We start from the raw sequence: 15,625 nt of genomic DNA, 5'->3' as shown, positions 1-15,625 counted from the left end.
TGCATTGTAAATCTTGAATATTAATTATAATGCAATATAGAGACTTGTATTGTAATATTCATTGTATTGAAATCAATTTCAGCAAATAATCCTAGATATGGGTTCATGTTAAATATTTATTTCATTTTGGTTGGGGTACGCAGTAGACATCACATCAACAATTTCTAAATATCGCTTATCATGGGCAAAAAGACCATAAACATTATACAAATAGAGTCCGAAGTAAATGCTGCGAACGAGGTCATGAGGTCAAGGATTAGGCCGTCAGTCAATGATGCCCTTTGGTGGTTGGAAATCGAAATATTTTATAGGCTATAATTTAGGGACATTTTAGGTTTTAAACTACACAATATACTACGTACAACTAAAACATGTTTGTACTCTCTCTGGTTGTCAAACTCAGTGAAACATGTCTGAAGTTCATGTATTGTACCACATCAGAGGTTAAACAACTCTCTTCGACTTGATCTTGTGTGTAATTGGTAACTGCAGATTTTTTTCCCTCGGTTTATGCATTCACCTGAATGTGCCAATATATTCTCCAAATGTATTGGAATGGTCCAAAATAATGTAATAGACTAAATCATATGTTATTTATTCTAACTTTAGTTAGCCATTTTAATAACTGGTCAGGGACAACACAGATGAAATATCAGGCTCATTTACAGTCCTGTTTCTGTTGATTAATGAGGGCAATGTACAAAACGGTCATTGAGGTGGTTCCCTTTCAAAAGTACATTTAAAAAAAATTACTAATATGTACCATTTAGGGTTAAGTAAGGAACAAAGATGCACTTTAAATAAACTACATTTGTATCTACTTTTTTCATATTAACGTGCTGTGCTTTTAGCTGCTGCTCTGTTTATTCCCATATGAGAGAGGAAACAGTAAATCCGGTGCCAAAGAAAGTGTTATAATGTAGCTTCAGACTAGACAAACACAAGATGAGCTTCTCTGACCTGCGTGAACTCCTGCTGTAATATTTAGTGACACCTGGTGGGATAACCTTGAGCATGTCAACAGATTCAGTCATTGTTTTTATTGCTGAACAAATCATTTTATTACTAATATGTACCATTTAGGGTTAAGTAAGGAACAAAGATGCACTTTAAATAAACTACATTTGTATCTACTTTTTTCATATTAACGTGCTGTGTTTTTAGCTGCTGCTCTGTTTATTCCCATATGAGAGAGGAAACAGTAAATCCGGTGCCAAAGAAAGTGTTATAATGTAGCTTCAGACTAGACAAACACAAGATGAGCTTCTCTGACCTGCGTGAACTCCTGCTGTAATATTTAGTGACACCTGGTGGGATAATCTTGAGCATGTCAACAGATTCAGTCATTGTTTTTATTGCTGAACAAATCATTTTACATAACTGAATAGCTCACTGTTTGCTTCATCTGAATAATTACACAAGCTTGCGTTGAGATGTTTCCCTCTGGCCTCCAAAAACCTCAACAATGCAGACTGTAATATCAATCATTATGACGTAACACAAAAGTCTACGCAAGCGGAATCAAGACAAAACAGTGATTATTTCAATGAGTGAAATATTTATTTAAAAACTGAAAAATAACTCACACACATAGTTTTAGTATATATCATACAAAGATATTCTCCAAAATGTTACTGAGCGGTCTTGTTTTTTTCTCCATTAACAAAAGTGAGAGGCAGTTTAGAGGCTGGCTGAGCTGGTAAGACTAGACAACCGAATCTAAACGGTGAAACAAACCATTATTACCGGAGGTGATGATGACACTCCAAAAAACGGAAATTAAATACCCAGTGTCGCAACTTAACATAACGACCAAAGCAGTGCAACAAGTGAAACAATATGAGGGTATTAAAACATAACAACATAAGGGATATACAGTATATACCATTTCTCAGTTACAGCATCCATCCAAACACACACACACGTTATATTAGTATTAAAGAACACACACGCACACACTCATGGTTTAGCCAACACATGTTCATATCGAGTCTACAGGGCGAGTGAAACAATATGAGGGTATTAAAACATAACAACATAAGGGATATACAGTATATACCATTTCTCAGTTACAGCATCCATCCAAACACACACACACACACACACGTTATATTAGTATTAAAGAACACACACGCACACACTCATGGTTTAGCCAACACATGTTCATATCGAGTCTACAGGGCCCTTAAACTCAATTTTCTCTTTTGTAGTTACTGACTGGTAGTTTGTGGAGAAGTTGAGGTAACCCTGGTTTGTAGATGACTACAAGACTGCAAGTCCCTGTGAGCCCTGGTGCGAGCTGTGCTGCTGGCAGACAGTGGTGGTCTACAAGGCTATGTGGTCTACATTGCTTTGACAGAAGTGGACAGACCTCTTGAACCCAATGCATTTAACTTAACATTCTTCATGCACCTCCATTTTGTGTGAATCTCATGAAAACAGTCAGGAAATGGCAAAAAAATCCCTCAAAATGAACTATTTTGCGTACAGAAAATTAAGCCCATATATATATATATATATATGTCTCCCTTAAATTAATGTGAATTACTATAAATAAAACTATAGAATTTAAATGGTAAAGTACACTTGTAAGTAGCTATACATCATGGTAATATTTGTACTGTAAATAATGAGAAATATATACAATTCTAAATGAGACTTAATTTTTTTTTAAAGCAAAATATTTTTCAAATGAATTTTGACCCATTTTACAGAGCTCCTAAAAAGAGAGTGATGGAAAAAAGATGAGGATTTTGTTTTTACAATATATTTGCGTTCGCTCTTAGAACTTCTGCGTTCCCTAAGAAACTCTGTTTGCTCGCAAAACATTTGCATTTTTCTCAAGAAACTAAAATTTTTGCGTTCATTTAATATATTTGCATTCAATAGCAAAACCCATGTTCCCCAAGAAACTTTGTGTTCGCTTGCAAAACTTTTCTTGCAAAATATTTTGTGTTTCTTAGAGAAACGCTGCGCTTCCTGGCAAAACGGTTGTGTTTGTTTTCTCAAGAAGCTTTGTGTTTGCTCACAAAGCTTTAGCGTTCCTTCAATACATTAGCTATCAATTACAAAACCCGCGTTCCTCAAGAAGCGTTGTGTTCGCTTGCAAAACTTTTAGATTCTCTTTAGAAGCTTTGCGTTCTCTCGCAAAACTTTTGCATTTCCTAGAGAAACTTTTGTATTTGTGTTGTGATGGAAATAATATAAGGTAGAAGAAAAAACTATATTTCTGTGCTTTTTTGAGTGAAAGCAAAAGATTTGCGAGCGAATGCAGTTTCCCAGGAGAATTCAACCCTTTTACAAGAGAACAGTGAAATGTAATTTTTCCTCCAATCTCATATTTTTTCCATCACCGTGTCCCCTTAGGGGCTCCGTACCATTTTTGTCCTTTTAGATATCCAGTTAAAAAGGGAAGCTCAAAAATCCAAAGGAAACACACCAGCCTTGAACACAGGGATGGCTACATCTGTTCTCACACCACACTCTACTGATTTCATGATCTCAGTTCGCAACACCAAACTACAAATTTAAAACACTGTCCTAATGCTGCTCAGATCACAATTTTAAAGGTCTTTGTGAGGGAATGTGACCCTTTTTCCCTTTTGGAAGGCACGGACGTCTCTCCTCGCCTCAGAGTGAAGGGGTGCGTGTATGTGGAGCTGGAAGAAGACAACAGGAATGAACAGATACTGTCGTATTAACAGTGTGTAAACCGTACGGGACCGTTTGAGAGGCCGTTACTGATACAATATGGTGCCATATCTATCTGTGCTGAAGAAACTATGACCTAAATAGAGCTATAAAACAAAAACGATGAGCCCTAGCCCGACGTGAGGTCTCACAAAAACAGTCAGTTCATATTCAGTCATGGACTTGAAACTGGTGAAACGCATCAGGACAATATCATACGTTAGATGAGCTATTTCGCAGTTTGTCCCTATAAGTCAACATTGTGGAACAGTTCAAAGCCAGTGGATTAAATCTATTAAGGGTTTTCCTATCAAATGAATGCATCAGGAACATAATCAAAGGAAAGCATAACATAAAAAATACTAAATACAGAAAAGTGAGTCTTGGTTGAGTTTGCTAGTGTTTTCAGCTGTTAGTCCACAGTAGGTCATCATCTATTGCTCTTTTTAGTCCAGTGACCACTGCTAGGGGACTAGAGAAGGACGGACCCAGATGAGGCCAATCCTACGCGACATTAAGGAATGCGTTTGAGAGGTCAGTGTGGAAGTTGCACACTGCTGCTGTTTGTGAAAGTTGAGTCCGGAAGAATCACAGCACCAGTGTCAATTCCTGCAAAATGGGGTGACTCACCCTTGTGCAATGCATCATGGGATGTTTCACGGGGAGACGGGATTGTTCTACATGGGGAAAATTCTCCGTTCCGTATAAGGAGGAAGAGGACATACTTGGACTGTTCAGCGAGTCTGCACTTCCCTCTCTGTCCACTAGGTGTGCCATCCACTTCCTTCCTTCCTTCCTCTCCTTCCCCTTTCGTTGTGCAATATCATCACACTCCTCACGTCTCCAGACTCCACGGGCAGGGGAGAGAGCAGGTTAGAAAAAAAGCACCTTTTATTTGGCTTTAATGTACAATAAAGAAATCAAAGAGTTAAAAAGTACAATAAAAAGGGAGAAGGGAAAGATGGTGTGTATATAAAGACGTCAAGCGCCACGTCTGTAGGGCTGCTGCACAGAACGTGACGAGTCTCAACCTGTTCCTGCAGACAACACAAAAAGAAAGAGAGCGAATTACGTACGAGCAAACTCGACGACACACCCTTTGCGCCACTTATTAGCTTGATACTCCATCATCAGCCTGAAAAATCTCAATCCACTCTGTTCGCTAGGGAACTCTGGGATGATTTTTGAGGAGGAAGCAGTTTTGGCTGATGGTCAGACTGTATTGTGTTGTTGGCAGACAGATGTTTGTGGTTTTACAAGGGGTCTTACCCTCTTCCTCTCCTCCCCAGCCCTCTGCGACGCCAGCGAGCTGGTAATGCTTCTTCCTCAGTTCACCCAGTCTCTCCCGCTCTTTCTGCAGCCGAGTCTCCAGCTCCAGCACCAGCACCTGAGACGTGTTAAATGGTCAGATTTAGGGATGTTCATTTCGGTTATTTTTCTTAACCGACGCTCGTTAACCGATTATTAACCGTTAACCGACAAGATTATTTTAAATTAGAATTGCATTAAATTAGAAAGGATAAGTGTCTGTGAACTGTTAAAAATACTAACATTTGTTTCCCGGGGATTAATTTTACATGCGCAAAAAGCAGCAAACAACAGAACATGAGGATTCACATGGTCATCATATCACATCACGCACCTGCGCTTCTGCGAGCTGCGAAAAACAATAAAGCTAGGCTATATATATATAAAACGAATAAATAGGCCTATATGAGAAATATATATTTTTACTTAAATAAATTAAGAAAACGAAAGAAAAACTGTGCAACAAGTAGCCTAGTATGCAGAGTTTCAGTTTATTTTTGTGCTGCGCGAAATGAAACGGTCGGCAGAAAGCGGCATCCTATTTTTCTTTAGGCTTATTTTACAAAAGCACAAAGATTTGTTTTTATTGTGAATGTACACAAATAAAGGCAAACCTTTTACAATTCCGATTATCTTTAAGACTAAAAGGAGTAGTTTATTCCACTGTTAGAAGGAAAAAATTCAAGTGATTGCGCTGGCACCTCATGCACAAACACAGTTAAGCATTGCTACCTTGACAATAATGCAGCCTGTTCATTATCATAATAAAATATAGTCAGTCAAACATATGGAAAAAAACACACTGCTCAGTTTAAATATGTAATAAAATCTGTGCCGTTAAGCGTTATCAGCGTACCGCCGTGATGTTATGCAAAACATTTTGTTTTACGTGGATATTTGAACGCGAGTGAAGTAGGCTACATAATAAAGAATAATCTGCCATTCAAATACATCGCGAATACGGAAACATTTGTTTTTGTGTCGAATGAGAGACCCAACGTTGGTTTCAGTTTCGTTTTAGCCTAAATGAATTAGTTTTGGCTTGTTTATATTGCTATAGCTTCTTATATTTTTAATTCTTGTTCTTTTCTAAATACTGTTAATTGAAAGGCTTTGTTGTGGAGTGAGGGGAACTAAAATAGCCTAGCTATGTTTACAGTGTTTATTATAATGTTTGTAAACATTTCGCGTCTGCATTAGGCCCATTTCTGAATGAAATAATAAAATGCGACTTATACGCGACTTGCAATTTTTTATACGCATAGCGTATTTTAACCATGCAGCAAACCTTTTTAAATATTTTGATAAATTACTGAAACAAATAAATAAATAAATGACTTTTTAAACCGTTTAACTGATTGTATTAATCGGTCAAAATTCTTACGGTCGGTTAACGGTTAAAATGAACATCCCTAGTCAGATTTGTTCACATACTTGCATAAATACATGAGAAACAGTTTAACACACTCTCACCTGTGCGTCCATCTCTTGCCTCTTGATCTGAGTGAGTGTCATTGCGGAAAAGTCCATTGTTTCTGAAATGAAAAGAATTCAGCATTACTTATCAAAAATGAAATTGTTTGGCTTTTAATTCATGCCTAACAGCTTTCAGACTATTGAGATGATTTTCTTGTTTGTAGGTGTTTGTCCAATAAAATCAATATTTCACCAGGCTATGACACGCACATTTTAAATAACCATATAAAATAAAATAATTAGTAATAGTGATGATAGTTTTATTGCACTTTATTTAGTAAGTTTATTGGAAAAAAACAAACTACTACTATATTTTAAAATTTACATTTTTATTAAATAAAACTTTTCAACATTTTCAAAGCTAAAATCAGCAAGCTTTTATTTTTTTAATTATATATATATATACAGTGGTGTGAAAAAGTGTTGGCCCCCTTCCTGGTTTAATTTTTTTTGCATATTTGCACACATTTTTTCAATGATTCTCCACTCTCCATCAATGAATAAAAATTGTCTGTTTTTACTAGCTGTTGCATCCACAATATCTGCTGTTGGTCTGGATATAAAAGGAAACACAATGTCACTGACTCCATGTGACTGGTCAGTGTTGTTTAAATGCCATTGCCTCCAGAGAAGAGCATCAGCACAAGAGCTTGTGTGGAGGAGAGCCTGACTGTGTAGACTTGCTCATTCCTGTATCTCTGGAGGGCACCATAAACCAGTTTTCATAGCTATAGTTAAAAGTGAAATGGGGCAATGAGACTGTGGAGGTCAATAAGAAATAAAATAAGACTGCTGCTGCCACTGTTATTTCTTTCTTCTGGATCTTATTTAATGAATGATGGGGGAATGAAATTATGAGGAAAATGTTGCAAGCCTAATTCAAACCTGAATTTCCCAAATAAGCAGCACAACTAAATGTGTCTGAGAAAGTTGAGTCAGGAGGATGTGCTGTACATGTCTAACAAAACCTCACCTGTGTCCTCGATCTGAGACTTGCCGGACTTGGTTGATGCCACGACCCCTGCTGTGGCCTGGGTGACCCCTTTGGAGGCCTGCTGGAGACGGGAAAGGTTTGGACTGTCCTTGTCTGCTTTGACCTAAAGAGATAAAACAGATTACTGTCATTATACTGCTTTAAAATTCATTCAAGTGCAAATGTTGCTGGCAATTTGTTGTTGTACCTTAGATGCTGCGACCAGCTGAGCTGTGCTGGCAGCGATCTCATGTGAACACACCATCAGCTCCTCAAACTTGCCCTTTCCTTGCACCATCTGATCAGCTGCATCACTGCAGGAAGAAGAAGAAAAAAAAAAAAACTTTACTAGTACAGTGGTGATAGTTCATAGATAAATTAGTGTAGGATTCAAACCATAGCCGGCCCAATGATTTATGCAATGTGGAAAACACAGACTCCAGAACTGCAAAATCCAGTCATTAAAATGGAATTTACAGTATAATGCGAAATGTCACAGAATTGGACAACTTTTGGATGAATAAATCAAAAGTAGAGCTTTACACGATCAATTTCAAATTGCGATATGGACTAATGTCTTTTGGTTATTAAATCGCAAAAAGAAATATAAAGTCTACATGTTCTGTGCGTCTAAGAGTGAACGAGTGGCTCCGTTTTTATTTCTACTGTAAAATGTACTAAGTAATAATACTAACAATAACACAATTTATTAAAACTTTAATGAATCACAAAAAAGGTTTTTATTTATTTGAATTTATACAGTAAACATTTTTTTGTGCAGCACTTCATATGGCAAAAAATAAAAAGGCAATGTTTTATTGTATATACATTTTTGTATTTTCATTTGATTACAAGTTTTATGGCTTAATTAGTCACAGTTTTTGATGATAAATTTGCTTAAAACATATCTATAAAATATATAAACAGTAAAGCAGAAAAAAAGAAGGGGCATGTCAAAAAAATAAAACTGATTTAATAGGGCCTTGTTATTATTAACATTTTAATAAATAATAAAGTTTTATGAATTCAATTCATTGCACATGCTTTTAATGATTCAACTGTAATTAAACTATTAAAATGAACAACACAGCATTTGAGAAAAAATAAAAACTGAATTTATAAAAAATAAATAAATACAATTGAAAAATAAATCTGATTTGATAAAAACCTACAAGCTTTCTGTTACCTACTGAGATTTTTAATCACTGTCACAGCGTCCTCCAAAAATGATAAACATTTTTATTTTCTCACTGTCTAACATACTCACACCAACATGGTGGCACCCCAGCCCACGGCCTTGGAGGCGGAAATGAGACCTTCCGTCCATCGGGAATTCTTGGCGTAGAACTCCTTCATAGATGCGGCCCCCTGTGAACACAGCAGCACCTTCATTAACACCTGTTTCTGTCATTTTAAGCTTGAGTTTTCCTGAAAGTGTTAGATGGGTTGACTCACCCTGCCGCTCTCCACGATGTCCTTCTGCAGGTCTTTGGAGGACAGCACCAGCACTTTGATGGCCTGCATAAGATCTGTGCAGGACGCCAAGATCCTGCAAGGGGCGACAGAGAGCAACATTTAAACACTCACAGGACTGCTTCGAATGCACCAGGGTGGGTCTACTAATGCGTCTGGGTGAATGTAAACGTGCAGCGCTATCCAAGTGAAATAAGCTCAGCATGGAGACATTCTGATCACTGAATACCCAAATTAAATCTGTAAAACTGCTTTTGTAACTGTAACAGTAATCGTAAAAACATTACTTGGTCAGCCTGACCTTTCATTGACTTCCATTTTGATTCCAGTGTCAACCGCCCTGGACTTATTGAGCATTTCCTGTTTGAGAGCAAAGGGGAAAAACATTAGAGGAGTAGATTTTGGAGCACTTCATATTTTATTAAGCATCTGTCTGTAGGACAGGGAAAGCAGGGAGTCGTCTGATTACCTCAATCCTGGCGGCGGCTGACTCCACAGCTGCCGATGTGGCTGCCATCTCCTGCTCCACCAGATCTCCCAGCTCCCCTTGCTGCAGTTCTAGACCCCGAGGACGCAACTTCTGCTCAGAGAAAACAAAACAGCATACTACATCTATTTCTTTTTCATATTTATATAACATGCATACTCACGGAATACCTGGATGATACATACTGAATGCTAAAATGTGAGGCATATAACCAAAGCACACTCTGTGGACTTCAGTATCCCACAATGCAATCTGCTTGAACTTTCAACTGCAGTATGGCCAATGATTATCTGATATTAAAATCTCTTTCTTGACTCTTAATTGATTGAAGTGCCAAATATTAAGACATATTAGCCCCTTAACCTTCTATTCCAAGGTGAAAAATAAATCTGAATATCAATTGCAAGTTTTAAAAACCCTCCTTCTTGACTCATTTGATCGGATTGTTGACTAAAACTGTTACAAATTGTTTTCGATAACTGAAATTAAATTAAATGAAAATAAAATAAAATAAATATGTAATATTAGTTGAAAAACTGAATGAAAATTAGAAAAGTTGCACTGGCGAAAAAAAAAAAAGTTAAAGTACTATAATTGTTAATAAAACTAAATATAAAAAAAATAAATAGAAATATAAAAAAAAAAAAATTGTGGATGACAAAAGCACATACAATTACTACAACTAAAATTAAAAAGAAAACTGAAAATGTAAAAATAAAGGGCCAGATTTACTAAACAGGCCAAATTAGTGTTAGAGCGCAGTTCCATAAAAACGCAGATGGGAGGAGAAGGGTATAACTGCAGCCCTGAGATCTCCAAATGGGGGTGGGAGCTCCAAATTAGGGCCAAATTATGACACGCATGCACAATTTTTTCCTCCAATCCACTTCAGTGCAAACTCCGCCCCACAGCTGATTCTAAAGATTTTATTGGTTGTGTCAATTAAAGTGTTGATTTCCTACATTATGCTACAAAAAATGCTAACCCCTAAACCTACCCCACATCTGACCCTAACCTTAACCAGTGAAATTGACTGCACGGCGGGATTGGCGCTGAATAGCGTGGTAAAGAAAGTTGCAGTTCAGGAGATAAACAGTTGATAAGATTATGCGATATGAGATCGTTTCGCAACTCCCCAACCGGACCTCACCGGACAATGGCACCTTTTTAGTTACACCCAGCGTCACTACCCCCTCCTACCCTGCGAATTTCGAGCCCCGGGACGCCCCCGTTGCTTAGAACAAAGCGATAGAGTGAAATCTTTCCCCTGCGCTGCGCTGGGACGGCTCGTGGGAGAGCTCGTGGGTGATTCCCGTTTATATCATTAAGCAGAGGTTCAAACTCCAGTCCGAACAACGACTGGCCACAAGCTTTGGGCTCTGCTCTCACGGAGAATATTTACTTACAGTATATAGCATATTTTATTTTAGATGAACTAGAAACAATGTTACATTTATAAAGTTTTATTTTGAAATGTAAGTCAACAATTGGCTGGAGCCAGAGTTAATGGTGAAAGTCTTTGCACGAGGAGACCCCGCCCCATTTTGGAGGTTCTGCCCACTTTTGGAGTTCACGCCCCATTTTGGAGATCTCCGGTCTGCAGTTTTACCTACTTGGACGGGAGGGGGAAATTTTGCGGGTGATTTATTGACAAGGTCTCATTTTCATAATGACCAGCGCAATCTACCAAGAGCGGCGCAAATTACCGCCTGCTTTTAAGACATGCTTTTATTGGCCGTTAAATAATGCCGCAAATACCAGAACAGTTTTTTAACGCCAAAAGAGGGTTTGCGCAGGCACAAACTGATAGTAAATCTGGACCCAAAGCTGGTAACACTTTGACTGTGTCCTTGTTAGATGTTACATGTACTTACTATAGTAATAACAAATTATGCATAATTACATGCAACTAACTAACCATAAAACAAACCCTCATCCTAACCATATAGTAAATGCATGTAGCTAATTACAACTACTTAGTACTTAAATGTATAATTACACTGTAACAAGGACACCTTAAAATGAAAGTATACTAAAAGCCAATTCAAAATATGAACAAACACTATAATAATACTAATATACTAAACACTGGCTAGTACACAGTATATCACATACGGTATGAAGTAACCAGTACACAAAAAAGTATCCCATACTAGTTTTGGCCTAATTTAAATGACTATCAATAAAAATTATTCTCTCTACCAATTTACATGCTGCTTTATTCAATCCACTGTTACTATACTAAAACGAGGACTGTCTCTCAGTGGCTCGCTCACCTCGCCCAAGGCCATCACGGTATCCAGTGCCGCCCTTAGCCGGCTGCAGTCTGCCGTCCCATTAGACTCCTGCTCCTTGAGCTGGCAGAGCAACGCCAGGGCCTCCGCGCCACACGCCTTCACGTTGTCTGCCAATGCTGCCCACAGACAGACAAAGGCAAAGAAAGCAGTCAGACGAGCCATCTGTCACCTGCAGACACTCCACATACGCTCGGGCAGACACACATTTCCTGTGACGTGATCACTCGTGCACGTGGGAACCGCACATTAGCCGTTTTGAGTTATAGCATGCTCCTTTAAAGCAGCTCTACCGAAATCAACAGACCTCCGGCGACGGAGTTATTAACAGAACCGCAGTGACACTAATGAAATTCATGATGTATGGTGACCAAGTCAAACAGAAAGTGTTGGATGTTTCTCTATATGTGGATATAGCAGTGCTGTGAAATATTTAGCAGTTTAATAATAGAAATGACATTTATGCTGTCTATATCAAACGGATAGTTCTGGATGCTGATTGGTCAATACAGTGTATGTGTCAATGATGTCAATGAATGTGGCTTTAAGGAAGTATTTACATAGAGGTGCATCAGCTGTGCTGATATGATAACATATCAGCTCTTTTGAATACGTTTCGGGAGATTGACGTCTCGTGCTCACCGTCAGCTTGCTCCACTGGCACCATGTGTGAGGTGGCGCTGCCCTGCACGATGACATCGCCCACCAGGTGAGCGAACTGAGTCACTGCCCGCACCAGTCCAGACACATCTATCACACACATACAGGAATATCAGTGAGAAACTGTTTCAACATGATCATATGAGTGCCTCTCATCTCAACAAAAGTGATGAAATTAAGTCTGAATGCATTCATGGTGAATCATTTTTTACAAGGTATATTAGTTGAATTTTTTTTTGAGCTTGTGCATTTTCAGTGCAGAACAGTGATGGAGTTATATAAGTTTTCAATAGTGTAAAGTAGCTCAGCTGCCTTTAAAACTGTGCTGATTTTTTAGTACTGGGACAATTTTTCCAACAGTTAGCGTTGTAGCATGACAAATCACTACACCATGGATGTGTCACGATTTATTGTGCAGCCCTACTAGCAAATGAGCCAAAACAACAGCCTGACAGAATAATTTCCTTTGTCTCATGTACAGTCATTTCAAATATGACTCAGATATTTGTTTTAATGTTTCAGTTTGTTCAGAAAGCTCATTTCAATAAAAAAAGTAGACTACAAAATGAGTTAATCAAATTCTGTTCATGTTTTTTTTTAGAAAAATTATCATTGTATTTGTTTATTATATATAAATTTGTTTTTTATATACTTTATTATACTACTGCTTAAAACTTTGGAGTTAAAACTAAAGCTTCTATTCAGCAAGGATGCATTAAATTAATCAAAAGAGACAGTAAAGACATTTACAGTGGGGCAAAAAAGTATTTAGTCAGCCACCAACTGTGCAAGTTCTCCCACTTAAAAAGATGAGAGAGGCCTGTAATTTTCATCATAGGTATACCTCAACTATGAGAGACAAAATGAGGGAAAAAAATTTCAGAAAATCACATTGTAGGATTTTTAAAGAATTAATTGGTAAATTCCTCGGTAAAATAAGTATTTGGTCACCTACAAACAAGCAAGATTTCTGGCTCTCACAGACCTGTAACTTCTTCTTTAAGAGGCTCCTCTGTCCTCCACTCGTTACCTGTATTAATGGCATCTGTTTGAACTCATTATCAGTATAAAAGACACTGTAACAAATAATGTTGTTACAACAAATGCTGTTGTTTTAAAATTTCTATTCGACAAAGTATCCTGAAAAAAGTGTCATTCATCCACTTAAAGTGTCAAATCATGAATTCCACTAAAATATTAAACAGCACAATAGTTTTCAATATTGATAATAATAAATGCGGTAGTAATGATGCTGAAAATTCAGCTTTGCCATCAGAAGAACAAATAACACTCTATTACTACGGTATTATACTTTACCAAATAAATGCAGCCTTGTTGAAAATAAGACTTCTTTTAAGCTTTAAAAATCTTACCTAAATTCTTACAATGAGAATTATCTAAAAGATATTCTCTTTAGGAATCTGCAATTAAGCTAACTAAAAGAGAGAGTAACATCACTGTTCTTTAACTACTTTAAATGATGTGTAACTTGTAAAGCTATCTTGTAACTTTCGCAACACTGCTGGAGTGAATGGTACATTGATGAATGCTGGTTAAGTAGGGAAATTAGTGTATGTGTGTGTGCGCGCGCATATAATTCACCAGTATTATCTGATACAAAGCCGTCTCTGGCCGACTGCAGTCTCTCCACGCAGTCCAGAGCCACCTGGCATCTGGACACCAGGTAATCTATACACACAAGAAGGTCTTTTAATATTCATTACGCTCTCGTAGGGCAATTCCTGCTGTGTGGTATATTCAGTGGGAAGGATTAAGGTAATTTGAGCTGGTCACTGACCGGCTGAACTGGTGCAGCTGATGTGTGCAGGGTCGTCTAGCTGATTCAGGCTGTCCTGTACGATCCTCCCCGCCTCCTCTAGTGCTGCCCGCAAAGCCGCCCAGCGCAGAGAGACCAGCTTGCTCTCCAGAGCCTGCTCACGACTCTCCTACAGATAGAAAGACAATGAAAACAGGCATTTTAGACTCCATGTTTGTGATATTTACAGCATTTGTCATCTTGTATAATGAATCTGAACTCATAAAAAGCCACTATTATAACAAGGCAACTAAAATCAATAGTAAACACAGAATATTTCACCTTTTCATTGAGTTGGTTTTGCAGGGTCTCAGCAGCTTTCACACCACTCTCCCTCTCATTGGTCAGACTGCTTTGCACACGCTCTAACTCCACCCCCAAACTGGCTAGCTCCGCCTCCTTCTGAGATACAGTCTCCATAAGCCCCGCCTTCTCAGCCTCTAGAGCAGACAGCTGAGTACTGAGCTGCTCGTTTGACTATACAAAGAGTGAATAGTTACGTCAATTACAAGATTTAATGTGACATCATGAGAAACAGTGATGTTATCGTTTATTGTTTACTAAAACTACTAATAATCATTAAGTTCATAAATTGAAAAAGCTTAAATCAAATAACAAAATTACTAAAATTAAAATGACAACTGAAAATATACAAATAAAAGCTATATAAATATTATATATTAATATAAAATATTCATTTCTTGTCTCAGTGTTTAGCGCAGTTATCGTTGCTAGGAAACGCTTGTTTTGTTTACTGTGTTGAGATGTGCTGAAGCTGCGTTTGGTCTCGTACTGTATCGCATACCTTGTCAGTGTCGTGCACTTGCTTAGCCCTTTGTTGTGATAAACAGTAAAGTGTGTTCAGCTGAATTCAATTTCCGTTTTGTCAAATGGGTATAAAAAAAAAGGATAGTACACCGCGGCAGCCCTCGTGTGAAGGCCTCCTCGTGTGAAGACCGAAGAGTGTAAAGACCATCGACTCTACCGTGCGACTCACAAATCAGGCAACCAACTGGACCTTATTTACACACTACACTGCTCCACTGATCATGTACTGGTTACTCCACTGCACACCTCGGATCACTTCCTCCTCACTCTCAACCTCAACATGGTTCCTGACACAACACATACCCCTCCACATGTCATCTTTCGAGGTAACCTACACTCACTCTCACCCTCCCGGCTATCTGCTATGGTTTCATCTTCGCTTCCTCCCCCTAAACAGTTAGCATATCTTGATGATAACAGTGCTACTGTACTGATACTTTCTGCTCCACTCTTAAATCTTGTTTAGACACTGTCTGCCCCTTGTCTTTCAGGCCAGCCCGTACCACCCCTTCTGCCCCTTGGCTATCTGATGTTCTCCGCGAGTATCATTCAAAGCTCAGGGCTGCTGAAAGGCTGTGGCGCAAATCAAAAAATACTACTGACCTTAATGTGTATCAGTC

General features: G+C 38.2%; 1 protein-coding gene across 1 annotated transcript in view; it reads right to left on the bottom strand.

The window, feature by feature from the left end:
- Positions 1-2,006: 2,006 nt before the first annotated feature.
- hip1 (huntingtin interacting protein 1) overlaps positions 2,007-15,625 on the bottom strand; it is a 40,283-nt gene continuing 26,664 nt past the window's right edge. Inside the window, exons 15-28 of the mRNA XM_016268551.1 lie at positions 14,460-14,654; positions 14,160-14,307; positions 13,964-14,050; positions 12,344-12,451; positions 11,684-11,820; positions 9,390-9,500; positions 9,222-9,280; positions 8,903-8,996; positions 8,715-8,815; positions 7,656-7,761; positions 7,448-7,571; positions 6,472-6,533; positions 4,960-5,077; positions 2,007-4,727 (exon numbers count right to left, since the gene is read on the bottom strand). Coding sequence (XP_016124037.1) covers positions 4,717-4,727; positions 4,960-5,077; positions 6,472-6,533; positions 7,448-7,571; positions 7,656-7,761; positions 8,715-8,815; positions 8,903-8,996; positions 9,222-9,280; positions 9,390-9,500; positions 11,684-11,820; positions 12,344-12,451; positions 13,964-14,050; positions 14,160-14,307; positions 14,460-14,654 — 1,461 coding nt within the window. The 3' untranslated portion in view covers positions 2,007-4,716. The remainder of the gene's footprint in view (positions 4,728-4,959; positions 5,078-6,471; positions 6,534-7,447; positions 7,572-7,655; positions 7,762-8,714; positions 8,816-8,902; positions 8,997-9,221; positions 9,281-9,389; positions 9,501-11,683; positions 11,821-12,343; positions 12,452-13,963; positions 14,051-14,159; positions 14,308-14,459; positions 14,655-15,625) is intronic.

This window comes from Sinocyclocheilus grahami, unplaced genomic scaffold (assembly GCF_001515645.1).
Source record: "Sinocyclocheilus grahami isolate Dianchi unplaced genomic scaffold, SAMN03320097.WGS_v1.1 scaffold46.1, whole genome shotgun sequence".
NCBI lineage: Eukaryota > Metazoa > Chordata > Actinopteri > Cypriniformes > Cyprinidae > Sinocyclocheilus > Sinocyclocheilus grahami.
Note: the sequence above shows the minus strand (reverse complement) of the source record. Positions and strands in the feature narration are given on the sequence as shown.